The 25,275-nt window shown below is 41.8% G+C and overlaps 3 protein-coding genes across 4 annotated transcripts; 1 reads left to right on the top strand and 2 right to left on the bottom strand.

Moving 5' to 3' along the window:
* Window positions 1-13: 13 nt before the first annotated feature.
* selenon (selenoprotein N) lies at window positions 14-6,104 on the bottom strand. Its single transcript, XM_019279061.2, has 12 exons — window positions 5,658-6,104; window positions 4,848-4,965; window positions 4,626-4,756; window positions 4,123-4,338; window positions 3,907-4,031; window positions 3,276-3,413; window positions 3,112-3,193; window positions 2,735-2,923; window positions 2,548-2,653; window positions 1,839-1,951; window positions 1,641-1,742; window positions 14-1,374 (listed from the first exon to the last, which is right to left on the bottom strand). Exons 1-12 carry the CDS (start codon window positions 5,844-5,846, stop codon window positions 1,207-1,209), a joined length of 1,677 nt encoding a protein of 558 aa, XP_019134606.1. The 5' UTR covers window positions 5,847-6,104; the 3' UTR covers window positions 14-1,206.
* Window positions 6,105-7,913: 1,809 nt separating this feature from the next.
* Window positions 7,914-10,145, bottom strand: znf593 (zinc finger protein 593). 2 transcript variants are annotated; one of them, XM_027274533.1, is made up of 4 exons: window positions 10,058-10,145; window positions 8,643-8,858; window positions 8,427-8,489; window positions 7,914-8,295 (listed from the first exon to the last, which is right to left on the bottom strand). In XM_027274533.1, the coding sequence occupies exons 2-4, from the start codon at window positions 8,840-8,842 to the stop codon at window positions 8,169-8,171; spliced, it is 390 nt and encodes a 129-aa protein (XP_027130334.1). In that variant the 5' UTR covers window positions 8,843-8,858; window positions 10,058-10,145; the 3' UTR covers window positions 7,914-8,168. The 2 variants fall into 2 exon arrangements, with proteins under 2 accessions (XP_027130334.1, XP_027130333.1); XM_027274532.1 differs by lacking the exon at window positions 10,058-10,145 and adding an exon at window positions 9,819-10,051 and having other exon boundaries at window positions 8,154-8,295.
* Window positions 10,146-11,081: 936 nt separating this feature from the next.
* On the top strand, window positions 11,082-23,815 carry rlf (RLF zinc finger). Its single transcript, XM_027274775.1, has 8 exons — window positions 11,082-11,353; window positions 13,377-13,531; window positions 14,789-14,870; window positions 15,307-15,442; window positions 15,573-15,775; window positions 17,120-17,256; window positions 17,436-17,577; window positions 18,600-23,815. The coding sequence occupies exons 1-8, from the start codon at window positions 11,123-11,125 to the stop codon at window positions 23,217-23,219; spliced, it is 5,706 nt and encodes a 1,901-aa protein (XP_027130576.1). The 5' UTR covers window positions 11,082-11,122; the 3' UTR covers window positions 23,220-23,815.
* Window positions 23,816-25,275: the final 1,460 nt, after the last annotated feature.

The following is a 25,275-nucleotide window of genomic DNA, read 5'->3' as shown; positions in this document are numbered from 1 at the left end:
GGATGGTCGGATGTTTCCAGGGTTGCATTCAGTCGTTGTAATCTCAAATTTTACCGTTACTTTTAAAAAAATCACTATTCTTGACCCCTGTGTTTTTGCATTTCACAGTAAAAACAAACTGGAAGATGAAACTTCTTATATGACAGGAAAAGGTAAAAAGAAAAGAAAAAGAGACATATTGTGCAAGAAATATCCAATAGTAGGTCCAGATTGTCACTTTTGTTTCTTAAAACCTCAAAGATTTCCTCTTGTCTAACTAACACATTACTCTGACTGGAGCCTAAAAGAGGATAACAACAGTACACGGTATCATGTGCTTCTCAGGAATCAAACATATTTGCAAACATATGACCACATGGCCACATAATAACACATAATGCATGAATATGAACCAAGTGGCGACCGACCTATCAGGTTTTTTTTTTTTTTGGCTCAGCAGCTGTTCTAGCTGCATGCGACCACCGTACATATTAAAAACAAATGTTCTTTGGTGTGGTCACAAATCTGCAAAATATTCAACATTTGGTTTCAAACTCATAATACAGAAAAACTAAAATGTATTTTTTTATGTGCCACAGTCCAGTTTAAAGAGTTTCCTGCTGCTGTCGTCCCCATGAGTCAGAGAAGGGTGTTCCCTCCAGCAGCCTCAGCAATAACATCAGGCGTCGCCCAACCCATAGAGGGCTTTCAGGCAAAGTCTTCACAAACGGCTGAGACACTAAAAAGGCAACAACTGCACCGACTCCGTCTCTGGGTACGCTCGGCAGCACAAAAACTCTCAGTCAAATATTGCACATGCAACACCAGGTTATTTTTAAAAAAAGAGAGAGATATAGCATGTTTCGGTGCAGTATGGTGCATTTATGCTTTGATCTGTCAACGTTAATCAGCAGCTAAAAGCAGAGAGAGCAGCTCTAGATGTGTTTACGTACCTGCTGCTGCTCAGTGTGCAAAGCATTTGTATCTCATTAAAAGAAGCAATATTTCCCTGTAGTACATTTCTGTGGACTGTTTGTCAAAATACAAATACCGTATAGAAAATTTTCTGACCAAGACAGACACCGAAATAAATAGTAGGAAAGAGGATAGAAGGCAAGAAAGTTTTCAGCTGCCAACACCGATGAGAAAGCTTCTCTACTTAATCGTTGGAGGGGTTTGCTTATCTTTAATTCCAGAGGAATGACTATCGTTTCCTCCACACACATATTACTGTGCCAGATACTCCTTGGCTTTCTCCAAGCCTTCCTTCAGGAAGCTGATATAAGTGGATGTGGAAGGGTCCTCAAACCCACCGGAGAAGCTGAAAGTTGCTCCTTCCTCCTCTGGTTTCATGGACGTCTGGTCCAGGAAGTAGTTGGCATTGATGTGGTGGACCTAAAGCCAAACAAAGACCGGGGTTTAATGATTATAATTAAGACTGTGACAGATTGTAAAACAGTGGGACGACATGAAATACTGTAAGTCTAACAGAGATTAAAAATGTTTTATCCCCAGAATTTTCTTCAAAAGGTGAATTTAACCAATTTCAGCCTTGTGCTTTAATTAATTGCCTTAATACGGATATTAACAGGAGTGCATGATTTGTGGACTCTTGTGGAAGTCTCATAAATCGTAGGCTGACAGAAGAGTAAAATATTTACAATAGTTCCATTAGGCAGGGCCACCATCATCTCCACAGGGAAGTTGTAACTCTCCAGGTGTAATCGAGCCTTTTCGCTCAACTTGCGGTTCTGCTCATCAGCCTGTTTCAGGGAAGAAATATTAAGTGTGACACACTTTAGATTTGAAAATGATTAAAGTAAATGTGAGTATAAAGCTTTACTGTCCTGACAGCTCACCTGCATGTTCTCCAGCTCTTTGACCAGAGACCAGCTGCTTATGAAGCTCTGGTTGAGCAGGGCCAGCACGGGCGAACTTTCCAGGACGGTCTCCCGGAGAGTTCGCCCCGAACCTACAGAGGTGCAACAGAAAGATACACCAAAAATATGCAATTCACAACGGTTTATGTCATGGACTGAATGGTTTTGCTTTTAAAAGTGGGACATAACATGAGCTACCACAGGCTACTGGTCATACCAGACCACATGAGGCTGCAGCAGCTAAACAAAAAGTGTACTGAACTAAACAAAGGGTATGTTTTATTTCTTACGAAAATCATCTGTTCACTTGTAAAAGAAAGAATTTGTTACTTTCTTTTCAAAGTTAAATAGAGCCACTTTAAAATATCTTTGCTCAGGTGGCCTGGAAGTTGACTGTGGCTTCACTTTTCAATAAAAGCACAGCTTTATTACACAAAACATAAAAATATTCCAGAATTCAGCTCATCTACCCCTGTAATAAATATATATAAAACTGATTTAAGGTACTTCTAATGGTAAGCTGTCTCTACTGACTGAAGAATAAAGTACTAAACTGTTTTTTTCCAGACTCTCGTACATAAACCTGTTTCTATCCCATTTTTTGGATGCAGCCAATTTCTAGCCTTGTGTTTTAAATCTTCTCTCAGCTCTCAGTAACAGCAGGCAAGACTTTGATCGATGATTTTACCTCAGCAGGACTGGTCGTCTAATGCTCCCCAAAGCAGAATGGAATGCACCAGTTTATTTTCTGCTTCAGCTCGTTCAAAGGCCTCTGAAAAAGGCAGGTAGGACACCTGGGAGGGAGCACGAGGAGAACAATGAAACGGCTGTGATAAAGCAACAGCGTGTTGAATAAATGCTTTGTTGACATTTACCCTCTTGAAGGGGTAGAAAGTGACATCCAGCCGGCGAGTGGCTTCTTGCCGACTGAGCTCTGAGGTCCAGTGGATGTCCTCAAAGACGAACTGGATCGGCTCGCGGCTGGCGTCTCGGCTGTCGATGATATTGCCCTCCTCATCCATGATGACGGAGGGAGTGGATGGGCCTGTGGACTGCAGCTCTAACTGTAGACACAAAAACAAGGAAATGTTTCGTGAGAAAACATGACATGCTCGAGCAAACAAAACTTAAAAGGAATTATTCTGTGATCTTTAACATATTTCTGGCACTTCTCCATCATATAGCTACACTAAGATGTGAACAGGAGGTGCTGCAGTATCACATCTATAAAGTAACAGAGCCACAGCTGTACCTGTGGCAGGTATCCGATGTCCACCTCCATGTTGCTGCTCTCACTGGCCCCATACAGCCACTCCATGTCCACATTCAGAGACCTGAGACAGGACGGGACATTTAACATGAACAACTGCAGTAGCTGACGACAGTGTGCTGAGTGGAGAGAGTGTGAGGACGTACCTGTCATTGGGGACGTAGAGTTGGAAATGTCGGACGTGAGACGCATCTTTAGACAGAATGATGTTGCCAGTGAACTGGCCCGGGGTGAACCAGAAGGGAAAGTCTGGAACATCGTTGAGCTGGAATTCTGCGTGAATCCTGCAGAGGTGAAGAGAACGAGTCAGCAGACTTTAAACTTTGAGATTCGTCAGTTTCTAAACAGACATATTTATATTCGCTGATGTTACATTACAGTCATGTGGGAGGCTGTTTTGAAAACTCTTCAACCTCTGCACATCTGATGGTAAAAGCACCGCGAGATGTCATAACAACAGTCTAAAACAAACAAACATGCAATGCAAAGTATGTGTTTCGTGGTTTCTCGCATTAACAACGTTGCTCTTCAGCGGCTGACTGAATCCGTAGATTCATGTGAGGTACTGCATTAGCACAAAAAAGTAAGGTAGACTCGCTGGGGTGAATCGGTCTCTGCATGCTGATTTTAAACTGAAATCAATGGCTGCCTGCCAAGGAGGACGTCACCATTAATATTTATAGCATGTTCTGAATATTAGTCAGCACTAATGTGAAGCATACGGACTGTCAAGGCACCACTATGCTGTTTTACGTCTCCTCCTGAATTGCTCCTCACCTGAAGACGATGTCATAATAAAAGTCGTTGCTGGCACGAATGCAGGCGACTGTGCCCTGAGGAGCAAAACGTGATTTGATGAAGGGCCGAGGGTGGAACATATTCAACAAGGAGTGGATGAGAACCTGCAGCGAGAGAAGAACATCCATTAATATACAGTCTGGTTATCACTCAACCTAATGTGACTCTAAACGGTGATGAGTTTTTAAAGGATACCTCTTTGTTGCCCTTCGGCGACGGCGGGTGGTACCGATTGTTGGGCAGGTACCCGGTGAAGATGTTGAGCTCGCTGGGAATCACCCACCACGTGTCTCCCACGTCGACCTTGTTCTTTGGGGGCAGGAACGCCCTGAACTGGCTGGCGGAGAAGGAAGACGAAGGCACTGCTGGGCTCTTCCAGGAGCGCAGACCATTCAGAGAGCTGTGAGACACCTGCAAGAGCAAGAGGGAGTCCGCTTACTATGAGCCAATTGTTTGCTTCAAGTGAATCAGTCTGAGATGATTATAAATCTATTCTCTACACATTTTGAGTGAAATCTAATTAATTCACAGTATTTTGCTGTGATGGATAATGATAATAAAAGTGCATGAACTTTTGAGAAATCGCTGTGAATGTGTGACTGAACTTAAAACCCTTGTCGCAGCCTCTTCTGTGATTTATCAAGCAGTAGTCAAGACAAACAGGACAATAAATCAACAATAGTTTGGCCTCATCTTACCCCAAGGAAACCATCCTTGCTCTTTGTCATGGAGTCCAGCAGCAGCGGCTGCATTTTGGCCTCCAAGATTAAAGTCTCTCCATTGGGATCATGGGTCACTTCCTCCTCAAAGTCCACCGGGGGTGTAATTCCTGCCAAGGCCAATGCAGGGTTTTTAGTGTGAGGGGAAGAGGCAGGCATTGATTAAATGGGACATTTGACAAGAGAGATAAAGTGTCTTACCTGTGAGTTTCTCTGCAATGGGTTTAAACTCCTCCGGACTGAGATAAAGGTCGTGGTCAGTGTCCAAGGAGGAGAAGAGAAAAAGCCCCTCGGCACCCAGAGTCCGGATACTCTCCTCCTAATGGAGGGACAGGAGCGTTAGAGTGATCTTTACTGTCATCATGACACGCTTCAGGGATTTCAATGTGGCATCTGAACTAGGACAGTGAGCTGTCTCATCACATAAAAACACAAATATTTTGTGGGGGACACTGTTGATGCATGATCTTCTACTGAAGTATTTGGTCTTTTCTGCGTTCGAGCAGTCCAGTTTGGACAAAGATCAGCCCAGAGGCCACAGATTCCTCGCATGTGTGTTGGAGTCAGACCACCTTTTTTTTTTTTCCCCAGACAGATGCGTGCCTACTAGCGCCTGTACAATGGAGGGAGAAGGGGGGGAGGAGGTACAAGAGAACAACTTGGGAGACCCTCTGTGGCCAAACAAACGTGGATTAAAACAGGAGGGTTGAGTTTTAGCAGCTGTGGCACAGATCCAGCCCCCCTAATAAAACACCAAGGGGTGGAAAAAGAAAACTGCAGATGTGGTGACTTGCTGTCTGAGAAATAACACACATCAAAACGTCCATACAGTCATTATATATTATAAAAAGAAATGTAGCAGTAGTTCAGTGCAAACTTTGAATTAAGACATTAATTTATAGTGAATTTGCATTTTCTGAGTGTTACATGACATAATGCATATTTAAATTTTAAGTGTTTAAATGTTTAATTATGAGCCATAGATAACGTTATAACAGATGTGGATCTCACATGACGTTTCAGGAGCTGGGCATCTTGGTAATACTTGATCCCAAAGGCGAGAAGAGGCACGGCACCGACTACAAGTAGAGTCCACAGCGCCTTGGAGATCCAGGATCCAGAGCCCGGGCTCCGGTGCTCACTCTGCGGCGTAATTCTGCTCCCATCCTCGGTGGGTTTTTTATCCACGTCTGCGGCCATCCTCGACCTCCACGACAGCTATTTAGACGAGGGCATTGCCGTCGGATAACGTCCCCCACCACCTCCAAAAAACGGTTAGTGTAAAGTTTCTCCCCTCCTTAAAGTGTCCCGGCTGTTCTGTTATCTTCCAAGCCGGGGACCGCGCGTCTTTTCCGGCCGTCACACTCGCTGGCAGCAGCTGTGAAACGTTAGCTAGATTTCTTATTCCTCCACATCAAGCCCACAACCATCTGGACCGGAGCGCGTCAAGCGAGCCTTTATAAAACCTAGGAGGAAACCGGATGTGCTGCGTTTGTGGTGTCAAAATAAAAGCACTCGTATATATAATATCCGTACGTTAATCCATGATTTGGTCTGTTACATGCAGATATCGTGGGAGAAAAGTCAAGACGTTATTCCTGACATGTCACCCACCTGCTTAAATGTCTTAAAAGTGATCTCACGGGTGTCTACTTTTCTTTGCGGGATGTTATTAAATCGTTTGTTTGCGGTAACCAACCAAGTCCACACTCGGTATCGCTTCTTCACTTAAATGTTTTTTTATTTTTTTATTAGTTTACAAATTATGACCGAATCATAAAATACATATAGATAATCTAAATCTAGCTAGTTCACCGTTGATGTTTTTATTTTTTAAAAGTGTTGACCGGAAGTTTGTCTCCATCCTCTCCAGCTTAGCCGAAGCGCTGGAACAGTAGTCCCATTTAAAGGAGCAGGGCTGTCTCGTTCATCCCAGGAATGTCTGCTAACAAGCTGCAATTACATGTTTGTCTGCCAAAGAAGACAGTCATTACAGTTTTTGTAACTTCATGTCTGCCAGAGGAAGTGTTTCTGCTGGACTGCACAATAGAAATGTCTGTGGTATAATCTCAAACTCGCAATAACTTCATTCATAAATACTTGTTATGCAAAAGAACCCCACATTGATACACACTGGGAGGATGTCATTATCTGGATATGTGGTATTACACTGCCAGAGAAATCATTGAATCAATAGCACCTTAAGTTTATATGGTTAAATATTGCCTGTACCAAGATATGAATCCATGGCCTCCAACTAAAGCACAGTCTCTCTAACCTCATTGTTCCCAACTTTTCTGATATGAGTCCATGTGTGACTTGGCCCCTCATTTCAGGATGTGTGTACACTCAACCAAACAGTGTTTCTAGCTTCTTGTTTTTCATGCAAACCATCAGGACCAAAAACTCACGCCACAATAGCTGGCCTCATCACTAATAGACCCAGGATCCCCACCCAAGTTTATACCCTGTGTTACATGAACATTTGTTATACTTCATACTGTGAACACATTCCCTGGACAATGTTTGCACGTTCCTGTACTGCTCTTTCATTTAAATAACTATTGCACATGCTGTCTTTTTATTTTTAATGTTGTTTATTTTTGCTTCTTGATTTGCAATACTTTCATCTTTATATTTTTATTGTACTATGTCTATTATTGTTGTCCACCAATTCACCAAAGCAGATTCCTTTACTTTTGATTCTTGTTTGATTTACATTATTTAAATGCAAAACATCACCGTGGACATGTTTCCTCAATTCAAATGAACAATGAAGTGGAAAAGGGAAAAATGTAATTTCATCTTAAAAGGAACAATATGCAAGATATTTGCCGTACTAAATCATAAAATGACCATGCTATGTCATCAAAGATTAGGGAAACATGCCCAATTAAAATACAAAACACTCTGTGTGTTTCTACTTTTGTAATTGTTTGTGTTTTGTCTTGTATAATCCGGTCTGATCCTGCACACTGCCCATGTCGACGCTCCGGGTTGCTGTAGATATAAAACGTACTACAGCCCTGGAATCAAGCGAACACAGTGGATCAACAGTAAACATTAGATTCTGCCTGACCTAAAAAGCTCCATGAGCAGAAACGAACCAAACCTGTTCAGTATTTCACTATGTATTAACTTCCAGTGAATGAAAACATGAATAACAAAGTCATGAACGTTGTCTTTCAGATCATTTAAGCTGTCACCCTCAGGTTGGGAAACTGCTGCTGCTCTATCCACGCTGTGTAATATCACATTGATGCAATCTTGCTTAATCCACTGTATGTTTTAGTTTATTAGCATTCCACACAGTTCTACACATACTCAATATTTACATAGGTACATGTTGCATTACATTACCCAGCATTAAAGGTAAGGCTTTCCTGATTCTGGCCACAGCCAGGCTTGAAGTGTCACAAAAAATATTTAACATTTGTGATGAGGAATAACTGAAGCATGATCCATTTTGTTAATGCTTCTGTTATTGTGTGTATCAGTCCATGGGTTAGAAGTGAGAAGCTCTCAGTCCATGTTCTCTTCCACAGGCTGGGTCTTCACTTCAACTTTTTTTGGAGGGATGTAGGAGCCCATACCTGCTGCCCTCTCTGCCTCTGCCTGGGTGTAGGGCTCCTCTCTGAGCTGCTTCAACCTGCACGAAGAAAAAAGAAGCGGTAAGCTCTGAAACTACGACCATGAAATAGTTATAGGGGACAGACATGCCACTTGAAAAAATGCAAGTATATAAAACACAGATGTCTTCTATGAGATAAGGTGCCTTACCGTCTTTTGTGCACTTTGCTCTTGAAGTGCTCCTTCATGGATCTCATATCCACAAAATATCTCCTGCAAGACATAAAAGAGAAATCATCAAGATCTATTTTGCATAAAAAGCCTTCAACACAGCCTGCCAGACACAATTATTATTAATAAGAGCAATTGTTTGAGTTGCAAATAACCAATGGAGAGCCTAATTTTCTGTTATATCCACAAACTTACGCGCAATGTAAGCAGTAGTGTTGTGCACATCCTGTCACATCGTAGTCCACCTCCTGATGTAGGAGCTTGTTTGCGGTCTCAGGCTTCATGTCTGAGTGGATCTGGTCCAGGTCTTTGGTTTTGCGCTTTGTCTTCCATGTCTTTGCGATGTGCTTCTTCTTGTCACTCTTGTGGTTTCCTGTTTGTTTGGACTTGCCCATGGTGGATCCTAGAGGACTGGATCAAACAAGTCAAACTGCATTAAATGAATACATGCAGGGCCGGCTGCTGACTTAAACACACGGTTGATATCTACGTTAAGTGGTGTTAAGTTGAATGATTCGCACAGGAGCTTCCAACTCTTACGCATTGACTGTGATACTCATGCAATTAACTAATTTCATAAGCTCGTACATTTTTGGTATTAATTAAAGAAAATGAAGACACATGCAAGTGAAGGGACGGTGGAGTGATGGGTGTTAGCAGTTAGGTGTTCAGTACCTTGCTCATGGGCAACTCAGCAGTGCCCGCAAGGTGAACTGGCACCTCTCCACCTACCAGTCCACCCTCCGTATTTTGGTCCATGCTGGACTTGAACCGGCCACCCCTTTTGGTTCATTGCCTACAGACTGACCTACTCGCCTTACCTAGTAGGATGCCTCAAAGCCACTTCCTCATGAAAATATGGAATTATGTATGTTTAATTGTCCTGCTTCATCGTGCTTTGGTATTTAGCCTATCCTCGCTCTTATTTGTCAGACGGTACCATTTTAATATCTTAATTTAGATGCCAAGGTGTCAGAAGATGAACTGCCATTGTAGTCTTCAGTAAATATTCAGTTAATGTGTGAAAGACATGATGAGAAAAATCTGACAAATCCAAACAGAATCTAGTTTGATAAAAACTAGTTTATTTTTTTCTTGCACAAAAATATCCCGCAGAACAATTTGTGTTTACTTTTCACACAGTCTTACAGTTTGTAGCTTCTCTCAACTCTTAAATAAAGTACATTGATCTGATGTGTGTCTCTGTGTGTGTTTGTTCAGTTATTAACGGTGTGTGTGATTTGTTGACTGCACTAGGAGTGTTTGAGAGATACAAATAAAATCTTGTTCAAGGCCACTAAAAGCCAGATAGACAGATGTAATAGATTACTTGTCGGATTAATCATTACACGTCACATTGGCGATATGTACCTTTAAAATCTGCTGAATACTTTCTTATGTGACTGTCGAGTAAATAGAAAACAGAAGCTCCAGATGTCGACCAACGTAGAAGTCTTAAAAAAAACTAAACTGGCTGATTTGTGCCGCCAAATTAATCTTTTTAATTAAAATATGTGCTCATCAGAAACCCTCGGATCAAGACAGTCAGTCATAAAGCGGATTTTCTACTAAAAAAACAACCTTCGCGTATCAGCTTTAGCTTTGCTTACCTTACACACGTGTGACCGAGAAGGATGCAGTTTACATCCGGGTCAGAGAAAAGTTAAAGATACACCTGTAGGTGGCACCAAATACCACCACTTTACAGACAAGATAAGACGAGCCTGTCATGGTACAATCCCTATATCAAATTTCATTTTATTTGTATAGCCCAAAGTCACATTTTAACAGTGAAAAAAGGTGGAAGAAACCTCAGGAAGAGCCACAGAGGAGGGATCCCTCTCCCAGGACAGACAGACGTGCAATAGATGTCACGTTTACAGGACAAATCAACACAAACAGATTGTACAATTACAATGACTGATAAAATGACAATGAATTACAATGAATGATAAAATGATTACAGTAGCAGTGGAACCTGTGATAGAGATAGAGAGACACAGATGCACAGCAGCAGCAGCAAATCATCAACTAACTATAAACTGTAATGGAGATATGAACTGTGAGTACCATTAATAATTAACCCAACAAGTAACACAAATACGCCTATATTCTGCATGTTTCTTTAATAAACCAATCTCTATCTCTTTTATAATATAATACATATACATATTAAGTGAAAAAGCATCAAATGCAGCAGTTGAATCATGTTTGCTCACTATAAATAGCACGTTTGTTCGGTGTAGTGTTATTTTACTGATAAGTGGACCCAGCAGGGAAGTTATACGCAGGCTACGTGACATGTTACGTTGGTGCACACTTCGTAGTTTTAAAAGTCACCTCGATGGCGCTGTGTTTTGATAATAAATAAGAATAGATTGTATATAATGAGGCATGCAACTGAATTTAAGTTGTTATGAAACAGTGTGATATGAAAAAGGCATGAAAATTTAAAAACTATGCCACATTTTTAGGCATAATTTAGCTTATTTGCATATAAATACCTGCAGAAAATATAGAAATAAATAGATTTAAAGTAACAACAACCTACTATATAATAAAACCAACAAACTTAACACACACATTTCCACAGAGCACCCCGCTCCTCCTCCTCCTCCTCCTCCTCTCAGTCTCCGGTGAAGTTGAACCGATGTGTTTAAATATTCCGACAGCACATGAAGGCGGCGTCAGACTGCACTGCATACGCGCCGTGGCGGAGAGCGAAGATGGCGGAGAATAATGTCGAACCAGAGCACGAATGGAGCGACCGGGCCCTGGATACGGCCGAGGACACTCTGGTTGCGATGGAAACCTTACTGGCCACACTGAGAGCCTTTGAAGACGTGCTCAGGCAGCAAGAAATGTCCATAGCATCCTCCACGGAGTACTGCGACAACTTCTGTCAGGTAATGTGTACATGCAAACATCGAAGCCAGCCGTTAGCCAGCCGTTAGCCGGCCGTTAGCTGGCCGTTAGCCTGCCGTTAGCCGGGGGTTAGCCGGCCGTTAGCCAGCCGTTAGCCGGCCGTTAGCTTCACCCAGGATTGTTTTTCTCGCAGCCCCGCAAGCTACGCCTGCTGGCCCGCTAGCTCCCTGGGACAAGTTCAGAGTGGTGGTGCACAACCAGGGAGCGATTACACTGTGCGTGTTTTTTTTTTTTTCACATTCACCTATGCGTATGATTTTATTTTTTTTAAACACCCAAACAGTTTAATTTATCACCATCTGGCTAATTATAATGCACACTGACATATGAGTGATATGTTGTTGCTGGTTCAAGTTGATACAGTGAGCTCCCCCCTTTTTTTTTTTTTTACTTTGAGTGATATCACTCATTTAAGCTACTTCGTCTTATTTTATTTTATTTTATTTTAAAAAAGCTTAAAACAGGAAACCTAGCAGATATTTGCGTGCACATGACAGTGTCACAGTTTGCACATCATGCAAAAAAAAAAAATTGCATGTGTGTGTGGGGCGGGGCGGCATCGCGGTTATGTTTATCCAGATTGACCACATATTTGTGGCTTAGAGCGACCCAGAAATCGTATTTTATATTATTTTAAAAGAAGTCGCTTCTATCAGATTTTGTTTAGCTTTTGTTGCAGTGTCAAATCGAAGGGATGTTGAGGATCTGCCATGTTGTGATTATTCTCTCATTAACAATGGAGGTGCACTCTTATTTGAATTGTTATAGATTTGTGTTTTTTTTCTGTTTGTTTTTTAACAAATTTTAAATATTTGCATGAGGAAACTAAAGCTGGGAACTCCCTTGGCCTTCCCGCCTTGTTCAGCTCTCACTTTCATTATCACAGTTTTAAGCCAAAGTACATGTTTTCCATTCAGAGAGAGGTGCTTCCAGTCAGTTAAACTTGGTCACCAGCCAAAGTTGATTGTAGTAATTCATTAGCCAGCTCACTCACTTTGTGTTTGCATAGTGGCATCCTCATGTATAATGAAAGTAACCGACGTGTGCGAACGTTCCTCCTCCTAAAATCTGTCTCACTCTTGTTTTATTCCAGCTGACATTAAACAACAATGAAAATCCCGCGTTGTATTTATTCTCCGCTCGAGTCGGAAGTAGCCTGGATGTAATTAGCACACTGATATGGCTCTCCAGGGTTGAGACCTTATTCTTGGCTTCCTTTTGAGAGGGTGTCGTATATTTAGACTGAGGGGAATTAATTTGGTTGGCTCTGTAGACGCCAGCCACCCAACGTTCCTGCTGTCTGGTAAATGGGACTCCTGGGATGTTGATAGTGATGATGATTTAAAGTGTGTAGCTACATACAGATGTCACACTGGTTTAGACACACTCCTGTTGACTCCTACACCTGGTGACAGTTGACAGTGAAGACCACACCGGGCTGTCTGTTTACTATAAAGGATGAATATCAGACACCTGTTTTTATTTTCTTGTTCTAATAATAAATATATATTTTTTTTTAATTTTATGTTGGTATAATTCAGAGAAATTATCACTTTTTTTCTTTAAATTTTCATTGAGTAATCGAAGGGAATTAAACGTGCGCTCATTACAAATACATATTTCTGTGAAAGCATCGCCTTAAACATAAAATATTAAAAGTGAAATTATGAAAAAGTGAAAAGATGTCACAGTACATGTCCCTACTTGAGGTAGTGTTTTTTTTTTTTTGTTTAAGTGCATGTCGGCTCACCATCAAAGGTTCAGGGTTGTCATATGCCGTACAGTCAAGTCCCCTCAGACCCAATCAGGAGCATCTCACACCTGACAGAGTGTCAGCTGGGATCAATCAGGTATAGACCGGTATTTCCCCAGGTGGAAAACCCCTGTTCATCCAGACGACTGTCTCTCAACTGATCCCCTCCTCCAATCACGGTTTTAAGTGTCAGTCTTTGTTCATAACTGTATCTTCTCTTTACATGTTGCATTATCGTTGTGTGCTTACAGGCGCTGATGCACTATGCTGGGAGCAGGAACTCCATGGAGCATGGTCTGCCTCTTCTGGAGGTCTACTGTCTGTCCATAAACTGTTTCGCTGCGGCCCGATCCCACCTCACCGCAGAGTCTGACAGAGTGGCACTTGTTTTGAAGAGACTAGCTTTGTGAGTACTGCGTTTGGATTTGGCAGTTTGTCTTGCGGAGCACTTTTTGTTGATCCCTATATGGATTTAAGGTGAAAAGATCAGCTTCTTAAATTATTTATGAAGGCAACACAAGCCAGCAATTTCTAGTTTGTCTAATGTAGTCTTAGTTCAGCTGCTTCGGACCTTTCACGTAGGCTGTATTCATCTTCAGACATCAAAATGCACCATCCATATACATGGCTGGATGAATGCACAACGAGCTGGGTGGCCGTCCTGGAAATGTCAGGTTTCTCCCAAACTATCCACAAAACTCAGATTCTGAATACATTTGAGGGGAAATATCATGCCTCCGTTTTTTTTTCCATCTGGTCAAAATGGTTGTTCACAAGGTTTGAGAGGTTCAACAGGCAGCGAGCCAGCTGAACTTTACTGCTACTATCTCGACAAATATTGGGTCATGGTCAGTTGCTTCACCATGGATGTTTTCCAGGCTTGAATCTAATCAAAAGCTTACAAAATGTAGTCTGAGGCTGACTTTGTCCACACAATGGCGCGTGTAGGGCACTAACACTGCTTATTAACAATGAACAGTGCCTTTTCTAAATACTAGTAACAGTTATTCAATAAATTAAATCGCCAGGAACCCTTTCAGGCATTTATCTGCAGAAATAGAATATCAAGGTAAAAATAGTCTCACATCTCTTGCATGTAACAAAATAAGTAATACTATAAATAGATCTGAACAACACAACAAGGTTTCACTTTGGGGTACGTTGTGAAACCTAAATGCAGATGGGTTTTTTTAATCAAGTGAAGTGAGTGTCCTTTTTATTTGTTTCTGTTGATCACGCACTCATCATATGTGACATGGATGTGTTACAGACTGCTTGAAATGTTAACATTTTATCAACATGATTCTGTTGTGAATAAACCCACATAAAAGACACAAGCACACTGTAACTGACAGTGATTGGTTGTTACTTTGGATTAGACGCTTCGTAAAGGCTTCACGCTGCAAATGACAGCCCGTCTGCAGGAATTCACTCCACAATGTCTTCCGATTAATTGCCAAGTCTACGCATTGTGCACGGCTTAATTTTGTTGTACCGTCTGAAATGTTGGTAATGTCACAGTACTTGTGTGTAGCTGAGCTTGCAGTGCCTCTGTTTTCTAGTTTTTCTTTCTTTTCTTTTTTTGTTAGGACTAAAACTTTTCAGAATTGTCAGAATTTACAGAAATCATTGTCATCTTGTTGTTGTTTCTACTTTCTTGCAGGAGCTGTTTTGAACTGTTGCTGTCAGTGCCTGAGAATGAAATCCCGTATGAGGCCTGGCTTCAATTTCACCACTCAGTTCAGGTAGAACATCTTGTTTCTCAACATTTTTGTTTGCTGATTGCTGGGTTGCTGTTTTCAAAATGTATGAAGAAAGTGGTGATGGCTTGAGTCATCAAAGTTGACAAGAAAATTAAGTTGAGTCATCAAAGTTGACAAGAACATGTTATTGTTGGGTGTGTGTGTGTGAGAGAGAATGTAGGAGAGTAGATATATATATTTTTACTTGGACCAGTAAATTAAATTCAGTGGTGTAATAATGTGAACAAATGGCCTTTTTAGAAGATCATTTTTAAAACGTACGACTTTATCACATGACAGCCGTGGAGAAGCAGCACTGCCGCCTCTGTGCAGGAAAATATTTTTATTCATGGGGGTTTATTTTTATCTAATTGTCAAGATACTGAACAAACATTTTAAGTTATGTTCAGATTTAACATTTTTTGTGTGCATGTTGCAGAGTGCCCATGATACATTGTTACAGTACGGCAGCACAGACCTCCAAGCTTTACTCCAGATCACAGGAGAGGGAGGCGCGTGGAGCAACCCTGTCCTCACTTCTCTTCTCACCGGCCAGCCCACCAACACAGAAGAAGGTCAGAAACTAGCAAACTCATCTTAAGTTATTTCATTCCAACGTGACTGCTCATTCCTTTTAGCGCTGATCGTCACATCGGCCGTGTCGTGGTGGCTTTGTTTGGTAAGCAGATTTACTCTGAATTCTAGTTGATGCATACATCAGCTTGGAGGGCGAAGGCTTCATGGAGATGCGGGTGAAGCACCTGGAGAAGATGGGCGAAGTGGCCAAGGCGGTGGTGCTGGCCAAAGCTTGCACTGAATGCAGCTTCATCTCCAACCAGGCTACCTTTCGTCAGACTTGCGTCTCTTTGCTCTGTCACCTACTTCCCAATGAAGAAGCCATCATGGAGGTATGACAGCTCTTTGTTCTATTGTTGATTGTTGGCATGATGCTCTTTTAGTACAGTCTTACTGTACCTCCTTTTTTAATTGTCACTAGTATTTATGTTGACACTGTTTTGAACTTGGCATCAACAAACATATGGAAAAGTTTTTACATGACAAGTTTCCAAACCAATAGGATATTTTAGCAGGCTGCGGTCTCCAGATGAGTGACAGTAACCCCCCCCCATATATTGCATATTTGCAAGTCAAACTTTAGTTTTTCTTATTTAATAATAAATATGAAAAAAAGATGGCTATTTATACAGTTTATGTGCAACGTCTCCAGAAATAGAGCCTGAAATTCACATGCAAATCGAGCTTCCTGACATTCAGTTTGAAGACTCAGAAGATCTTAAGTCTTCAGGGACTCGGTAAAACGGACTGTGAATACATTTTTTTTAAACTGCGTCTTTAGATTGAGACACAGAATATTATCTGTAATGCGTTTCACCACATTGTTTTCTGACAGTTAGTTTCAGTGACTCAAGCGATTAAGTGTCTATATTTAAGTACTCTTTAATATCCTGTCTGTGTGCAGTAAGTTTAAAAACTTCAGTGTCTAGTTTGGAATGATCATTCATTCAGAGTTGTTCACACAACCTTTCCTAACGCCTAAAATATTGAGACATTTTGCAATGTGCTTTTTATTTTTTTTGCATAAAGGGGAAACACATTCACATTAGTTTACGTGCAGTTGTTGCACTGAAGTTTGTGAGAGGCCTTCTGTTAGAATAAAGAATAACTGATGAGTGCTGATGTTCATGATGTTCAGCTCACCGCTCCCCACATGGAACTGGTATCTTTCAGTTTCATAACCTTACTTACTTACTCACACATCCTGTTTGTCTGTCCCTCTTCATCCCGCCATTCTTAACAAAATGAATATCACGAGGTCCAAGTGATCAAGGCAGAAAAAAGGGTGCTGAGGCCTTAAATATGCTACAGGTTCAAATTGACGATGTGATTCACATAGTGGACTATTATACAGAACTAATAAATGTAATGTTAATGTGATGTATGTATGTGGTTTGAGGAGGGCTGAAGGTGAAACAGTTGCTAGCTTGTCATGCCTGCATGAATGTAACTTCATTTAATGAGGATGGTTCACACCACGATCTATACTCGATCCAGATAATAAGGACAGTATCAGCAGTAGCAACACCAGTTTCCCCCATATCATTTTGGTGCATCTCTAATTGACATTATTGAGAAATATTTTTGGTATTATATTTATATGTGATTTCCAACTATAATGTTAAACTGCATCACACGTTTCTGAACTTTCAACATTGTATTTACTCCCTGAACAGATATCCAGACTTGACTGTAAGGACGTGCTGGAGATCACATGTAATTTGGAGACAGAGGGGGAGGAGAACACGGCCTTCATCTTGTGCACAACTTTCCTCACACAGCAGCTTCAGCAGCAGAGCCTTTACTGTTCCTGGTGAGTAGTTCCAGTTTGTGGTTAATGTTCATGTATTTTATTTACATTTACAGCCTGGATGATTAAAAATCTCACATCTGTTTCCTGTGGGGTTTTTTTTGTTTTTTCGGGCTTTTTCATCAGAGAATCAGTCAAAATGAGAAAAATCCTTAATTTTCTTATGCTTTTGTCATTCAAAGGGAGTTGACTCTTTTGTGGAGTAAGCTTCAGAGGAGGATCGACCCCTCGTTGATGTCTCTTCTAGAGAGATGCCTTCAGCTAGGTGCCATTGCCAAAACGGTCCACCATTTGCTTTACCTGGTCCGTGTCATTCAGACGGAGGTGAGCCCAACAGACATACTGTCTTCTTTCTTTTTTAAATACTGAGTCACTGCATTGCTTAGAGGAGACTTGTTTTTAACCAGTTTCAGGTACTAGTAGGGAGAGTCAGAAACAAAAAGCTTTCCTAGCAAGCATTCCCTGTTTGCATCTTGACCACATATGAACTGCCATGCAAATTAGTCTGACAATGGGTAAAACAAACAAACGATGCCATTGTGGAGGAAACAACAACATCAACAACAGTCATTGTGTATGTTTGTCTATGTTTGAACAGGAATGATGATAAAATATTGGCACTATGTTCTGCATTGACGTTCAGACACATTTTGTTAACTCCAGTTACGTTAAAACAAGCTCTCTATAGAGTATTATCCTGCAGTTGGCTGATTACTCAGGAGTGATGGCGAGTTAAATGAGAGCTCCAGTTTTGCAGCTGCTGGTTGTTTCTTCAAAGAGCCGCTCATATGGTTAATGTTTAATGTTGACCATTGTCATGTCTTACTCATAAACACACTTTTGTTTAATTGACCCAGATCTTCTCTTGAAAGTCATTATAAAGGGTTATTGGCATTGCATGGGAACCCTGCTCAATTATGAACTTTTAAATCATTTCCTTCTCCTCTTTTTTTAAATGTTGAGTCCAACCACCTCCGCCCAGTGTAATAATCTGCCTTGCTCTGTCATCTAGTGGCGACAACATGCTTTTTCTATAAGCTGTGTCGCTGTGATGTAACTTGACACTTCAATAAAACAACTACACCACACCTGCGAATGGACCACACCTGATCACAGCCGTGTTTGAGATTTATTGTGTGCCCTTTGATCCAATAGAGTGCTACAGTACAGCTGCTGTTAGTCTCTTGTGTGGAGTTACTCTTTGATAAGGCAAATTGACTACTCACGAGTCCTGAGCTGAGAAAGTGAAGTCATCCCTGTTTCAGAATGTGATGAATGTAAAACAGTGTGTGATTTTGAAGGAAATGTGGGTTTTGTTATGCTAATAATATACCACTCTCTTTCAGGCGGAGGAAATGGGGGTACCTGCCTCAGTAGAACTGTGTGTCAAAGCCCTTCAACTTCCAAAGCACGATGACTCAGAAACGAGGATCTCTGTCTGTAAGACTGTGTCCTGCCTTCTTCCAGACGACCTTGAAGTGTTGCGAGCCTGCCTACTCACAGAGTTCCTGCTTGGCCCCTGCCAGGAGGTCTTTGGGTGCCTTGAGGAGCTTTACTTACGCCCAGACCAAAAGTATGACCAGGAAAACGAGGTTATTCCCAACTCGCTACGCTGCGAGTTGCTACTAGCACTGAAAGCTTACTGGCCTTTTGACCCCGAATTCTGGGACTGGAAAACTCTAAAGTATCACTGCAGCTCCCTTTTAGGGTTAGTGCCGGAGTCAGAAGGAGAAGAGGAGGAGGTGGTAGTCAAACAAGAGGCGGTTAATCAACCCGTGGCACAGGAAATCACAGTGAAAGTAGAGTCCGAGCAAAACAGGATAAATGGAAGTCTTGACAGTCATGAGCAGCAGGATACAAAGCCGTCTTCTAACTTAAGAGAAAGCCAAGGGGAATCCGAGACTAAGAAACACAAGTTCTCCTGTAAGATTTGCAAGAGGACGGTCATAGACAGTCAAATCATTCACCACTCGAAAAGACATGCAAAGGACAACTGCCACCCCTGCCCCGTGTGCTTAGAAAAATTCAAGAGCAGGAAGGATCTCGTTCCTCACATGAAAGAACATATTCCGAGTGAAACACAACAAAACAACGTAAACGATGTGCAGAAACAGACTGAAGAGGATGACGATATTGAACCAGGGGAGATCACCATCGACCCCTCCTTAATGCTGTATTACAAATCCACGCATGATCCAGACGTGCTGCACCACATCGTGCAACAAGCCAAAATCGTGAAAGAGAAGCATGTCGACGATGACGAGCATGTGACATTTGAGTACATCGACCAACACTTCAAGCTGCAGAACCGGGACGAGTATCAGTGTCCAGGAACCGGGTGCACTCGGATTTTTAAACATTCCAAGTACTTATATGTCCATTTAAAGTCGGAGCACAAAGGCGATGAGAATGTGAAACATTTTCATCAGATGAGAGACAAGCGAGAGAAGTGTGTTTTCTGTAGACGCCATTTTGTCTCCGCTTACCATCACCGCAAACATCGAAGAGTTCATTATGGTGACCGGCCTTACTCATGTGTGGTTATAGGTTGTGGTGCTCAGTTTAGTACTTCCAATGAACTTGTCACACACAAACAGATTCATGGCTATCAATTGAATTACCAGTGTGAGCTCAAAGGCTGTTACGTCACTTACTCCGACTTGGGACAGATCTATCACCATGAAGCACAGCATTTCAGAGATGCAGCATTTACATGTTCTAGCGCTGAATGTACAAAATATTATTTATCCAAAAAGGAATTCATAAAGCACTTATCCACACACAACATCACCTTCTCTGAAGAAGACTTTGAGGCACAGAGGAAGGCAAAGCGGAAACTTTTTAAGACCATTACTGAAGTGACACCCTCTCCTAGTAAGTCAGCTGATACAGAAGAAGTTGTAGATGAAGTCTTAAACTCTCCCTCAGTAAGTTGTGCATCTTCTTTGCCAGCATCTGAGAACAAGGAGTCCAAAGCAACAATGACCTTGGTGGCAGTGTGTTTTGATGGAAGCAAGTTCACCTGTGGCTTTGAGAAGTGTGGCATGACTTTCTCCAGAGCCAGAGATGTCCAAAGACATCTGAAATGTGCCCACCCAGAGCACCTTAAACTGGAGAACAAAGAACACAAGCACGACAAAGAGCGGGGCTCAAAGTCCAAAGGGGTAAAGCCTGAAACTGAGCCAGACCATGAAGAAAAGGGAAAAAATGAGCACCCGACTCCATCTCAACCCGCAGACTCTGGCAATGAAAGAAAATCATCCACCACTCAACCCAAAAACAATGAAACAAACTCTTCAAGCCTTCAAACGAATAATGACGCTCTGAAAGAAATTCTTATTGGGCTCAGCAAACTGGACTTGAATTCTTCATCGCCTCACAGTGTACCAAGTGAGCCCCCTCAGTCAAACCCAGAGTCTAATGCATCACAAATCTCTCTCCATCAGGCGATCCTGGCCAAGCCTCCTATTGTATTACTTCAGAAGAGACCTCCACATCCTCCTGTGGAAGTCAAAGCTGAAGAAGCATCGGCAGCTGATGACCAGGCCTGCGTTGAGTCATTAGCCACTGCTAAGCCGTATATTTGTGCGATGAAAGGTTGTAGCTTTAGGACTGCACAGAGTTACAGCTTACTGCGACACTATAACACCAGACACGGCCGTACTGTTGAACAGGCCAAAAGGTTGACCTCTTTGAAAACCACATCTTTTAAGCCTTATGTGTGCCATCTTTGTTCCAAGAGTCACAGAGAAAAACACGTGTTGAGGGCTCACTATGTTCAGGTTCATAACCTGAGTGAGACTTTAGTGGGCAAAATAAGCTGTGCATCTGTAAGGTATGAAGGAAACAAAGACCCCTCAGAGCAGACACCTCAGCAGATGGTCAACCACGGTCTAAAAGTGAGGAAGAAAGAGATCCCCAACGTGCAACACCAACATAAGAAAAAAAACTCTGAAAATGCACAAAACTTTGACAATCATTCTCCATCAGAAGAGGAAGGCGAGGATGAACCAGAGAGTAGGGAGGAAGACAGTGAGGAGAAGGGAGAAGGCGAGGATAGGACCCAACAAGTCAGAACCACAAGACGTTTGGTAGCCAAAAGTAATCTCTGCTATATATTGGATAAATTCAGTAAACCCTTTCATTGTGTAGCAAAAAACTGTGATGCAGCTTTTTCCACCCAGGGAGGCCTTGTGCGCCACCTACAGTTGGTACATCATTACAATCGCTCGCAGCTCTTGTTGGAGAAAGATTTTGACGCACATCACAGTCCAGAAGTCAGAAAAGAGCCTGCCAAGAAAAGGCCTCTCCCGAACTCTGACGAACCTCAGCCCCAATACAAATGTCACTTTGCCAACTGTAGCGCTTCCTACCACCTTAAAAGCAGCCTGGTGCGTCACACTCGTGATTACCACTCACAACCACCAGAGCTAATAAGATGCAAGTACGAAGGCTGTACAAGAGTGTTCAGCCACGACGATGCACTTAAAAAACATACACTTTATAGTCACTATGAGTACTATGATTCATTGGTGGTACGTCTACAGAGCACTCACAAAAAGTCAATTACTGGTTGCCAAAAGAAGCTTATTGTTGCACCACAGAGTCCTCAGAAAGAAGAACCCGGTTCCACCACCACCACCACCACCACCACCACAAGTATTGAGAGATCCAATCCAGAACCCGAAGTGCCGCCCCAGTCAGAGGAAATGGTAAAAGTTGAGGAGAAGCCAGTGTCAGTAGAAAAAAACCCAAGAAGAAACTCTTACAGTCGTTTTGTCTTCAGATCTCATGAAGAAGCACTACAGATGTGTCAAGACCGCTGTCTGCGTGTGGCCTACCCGTGCATGGTTCAGGACTGTGATTCTGTCGTCACGTACATGGGAAGTTTGCACCGTCACTACCTGAAAGTTCACCGCATGCGCCGAGAAGATCTGTTTAAGAACGAAGATAAGCTTGTTTTTAACGCTGAGCAGCTCGAGGAGCTGATTCAGAGGAAGTCAGCCAGGCCAACAGCGACAGGAGCATGTACTCCTAACGGGGTTCGCAAATTGGAGTATCAGGCAGAGCCAGAAAACACAGGGGGGCAGCCAGCGCCCATGAGCTTACAGTCGATCAAGACAGACACACAGGATGAGGAAAATCATGATTCACTGGGATTCCCAGAAGAGGAAGAGGAGGATCCACCACCTGTTGAGAGAAATGGTGTCCTTGTTGGTGCAGACGAGGTGCTTTACGGTGAACCGAGCACCGGGGGGCACGCTGAAGACTCGGCTGCAGCAACATCGAACAATCAGAAACAGGAGGAGAGATTAAGCTTAGATCAAATCAAACCTCTTCTTCGTCCTGTCACTGTTGACCTCTCGCCGCCATGCTCGCTGCGCTTTACTACTGAGGAGGGCTTCCAAGACATATCGAGCACGAAGGATGGTGGTAAAATGTTGAACGGGTCATCCCCGACTCCTCCCGTTCGCCAGCCACTGAAACGCAAAAATGAACTGTCTGAACAGCCGTCAAACTTGAAAGACTCTCAGCCTTGTAGCCCTTCTCCACGCCCTTTTGACATAGCCACCTATAAGCCTATCGGCTTTGAGTCCTCATTCCTGAGATTTATACAAGAGACGACACCTAATGACAAGAACAACACAGGGCCGGTGAAACGGCGAGACTCTTTCAGACGGAGTTGTTCCGTTAAGGAGAACAACCAGCTGGGAATCTCTCACACCCGCAGCAGGCGCACTCATTCCCCACTGCTGAAGCCCCACGCGATGACTGGAGACTTCACATCGGTGCAAAACTTGAAGTCCATCTTGGACAAAGCCCTGGCTGGGTGTGGGGACCTGGCCATTAAGCAGCTTCAGTACCTCAGACCTGTGGTGGTCCTGGGGAGACCTGTCTGCACCACCACCCTGCCTGACCTCTTCCCATCAGACACCAACAACAGCAAACTGCTTCTTGGAAGTTAGTTTTACCGAGCACATTTTTAACATCGCTATGGCAGATTATATTGTACTTTCACAAACTGTGTACCAGTATTTTCTTTTCTTTAAAAATGATAGTAGTATTTTTGTTCTGTTTGTTTTTTTATGTTTTAAGTTGCCAAACTAAAGACTTAAAGAAACTAGCGTTAAGATGAAATCCAGCTTGAACAGTGCACAAGATCACAGTGGGCTGTTTTCTTTCTTCTTCTTTTTTTAAGACTTCTGCTATGAAAGCATTCATATAACACCTATCATGTTAATTCATTAAGTGTATATACTGTAGTCCACCAAGATAAATGTACAGATTTTCAGATTGTTAGAAATGGTCAGTAGCGAATGGCAAGGCCTTTTCATTTGTGTGAAAATGTGACTGAAAAAAAAAAACATTTCCTTAGTGGACAAATTCTTGAGGAATATGTTTAGTTATTTTTCACCTCAGTTTATAATAAATCAGTGTTGGGATGCAGTGGACAGGTGTTGACGAACATGTATGTAACACTTTCTAATAAAATAAATGTGGATATGAATATAAAGCCCTTTTCTTTCCGACTTGTGTAAGTGACTTTTTTTCTTAAAACTAAGTTTGCTAAAGTTGCAGTGAAGTGGCATTTTAGGTGCTCTTTGCTAAATTAAATATATCATTACACAATGAGCTGATATTATCACAAGTTTAATTTTGAAAGTGTAAAAAAGTGAAAGTGTCCTTGTATCTTTATTTTAAAAAAATTCTATTTCATCACATTTCAAGTGGTTTCTATTAGTGTTCCTGATGTGTACAAATTACTTGTAAAGTATTCTGATATATTTATTTGTACATGTACATATTTGCACACGAGGCTCAACCTCGGGACTTGGTTCCAATAAACTTTGTCACAGTTAAGTTATGAAAATTTGATTAGTAATTTTGTTTGGGAATATGCTCCGTTAAAAGAAAGTGATTAACTGATATGAAACTCACCATCACTATGTTCTAATTGACTGGTTCTCAAACTGTATAGTGATACTTTAGTATAGGAATTACTTTTAAAAATTGATATTGATCATATTCTATCAAAATATGACAATCTCGAATGAAACTCAGGAATGTAATTTAACATACTGTATGTTTTGCATTCCCTTTGTTTCAATGTCAGCCTTATTGTAGACATTTTAATGCACGTAGTGCTTAGCATGCACATACATCTATGATTAGTTACAAGCTGTTGTAAATGGTAAAAATTAATGAATGCTTCAAAAACTCAACCATTGGTCCAAATTGGAAATAGAAGTACAGATCAGTAGAACCCCTTTTCCACCCACTTAACTCTGGTCAATTAACAGTCATCAATAAATGAACGTATTAGAAATAAACCTGCCTTTTTCTTATATGGTCAGTAGCTGGGTCGGCTTACGCTGCTGCACGTTAATGTCAGTTATAATGGTGGTACTTCAAGAGCCTAATATTTTTTGAGATAGTACCTGGAGGAAAACATTTGAGAAACACTGTTCTAGTTCCTTCATAACCCGATGTACATTTTGTAACAAATGTGTTGAACTAAAGTACGACACATAAAAACTTAGAGAAATACTGTACACACTGGAGGGGATAGAAGAGGGAATTAGAGGCCAGCAGCTATTCTTTTGCCCTGGAGGCCACTAAACATAGCTATATTACTGATTTCACATTATGTTTCACTTTATCAGCATTTCTTGTGATTAAATTAAATATATATTTATATCAGAATGGCTTTCCATTAGGACCACAGAAGCTCAAGAACTCTGCATAAAATGGGTGTCGCCCAGTTTCCCAGGAGTTCTAAGATAAGAGACTGTATTGATCTCACACTGGGGAAATTCACTTGTTACAGCAGCTCACAATATACAAATTGGAGGAGAAAGTGCTCAATGGAGAGCCCTGATGGCTCAATTGTACTAAAGGTTGAGTCCTTCCTGTAGCACCCTGGTTCAGACCACAGCCTGCAGCTTCTGTCTTCAGCAATAATGGTTTTGTAGGAGTTTGAGGGGCATTGACTTTCTCTCAAAACCAAATGAGTTTTTATTT

Source organism: Larimichthys crocea, chromosome XXIV (genome assembly GCF_000972845.2).
Source record: "Larimichthys crocea isolate SSNF chromosome XXIV, L_crocea_2.0, whole genome shotgun sequence".
Lineage (NCBI taxonomy): Eukaryota > Metazoa > Chordata > Actinopteri > Sciaenidae > Larimichthys > Larimichthys crocea.
Note: the sequence above shows the minus strand (reverse complement) of the source record. Positions and strands in the feature narration are given on the sequence as shown.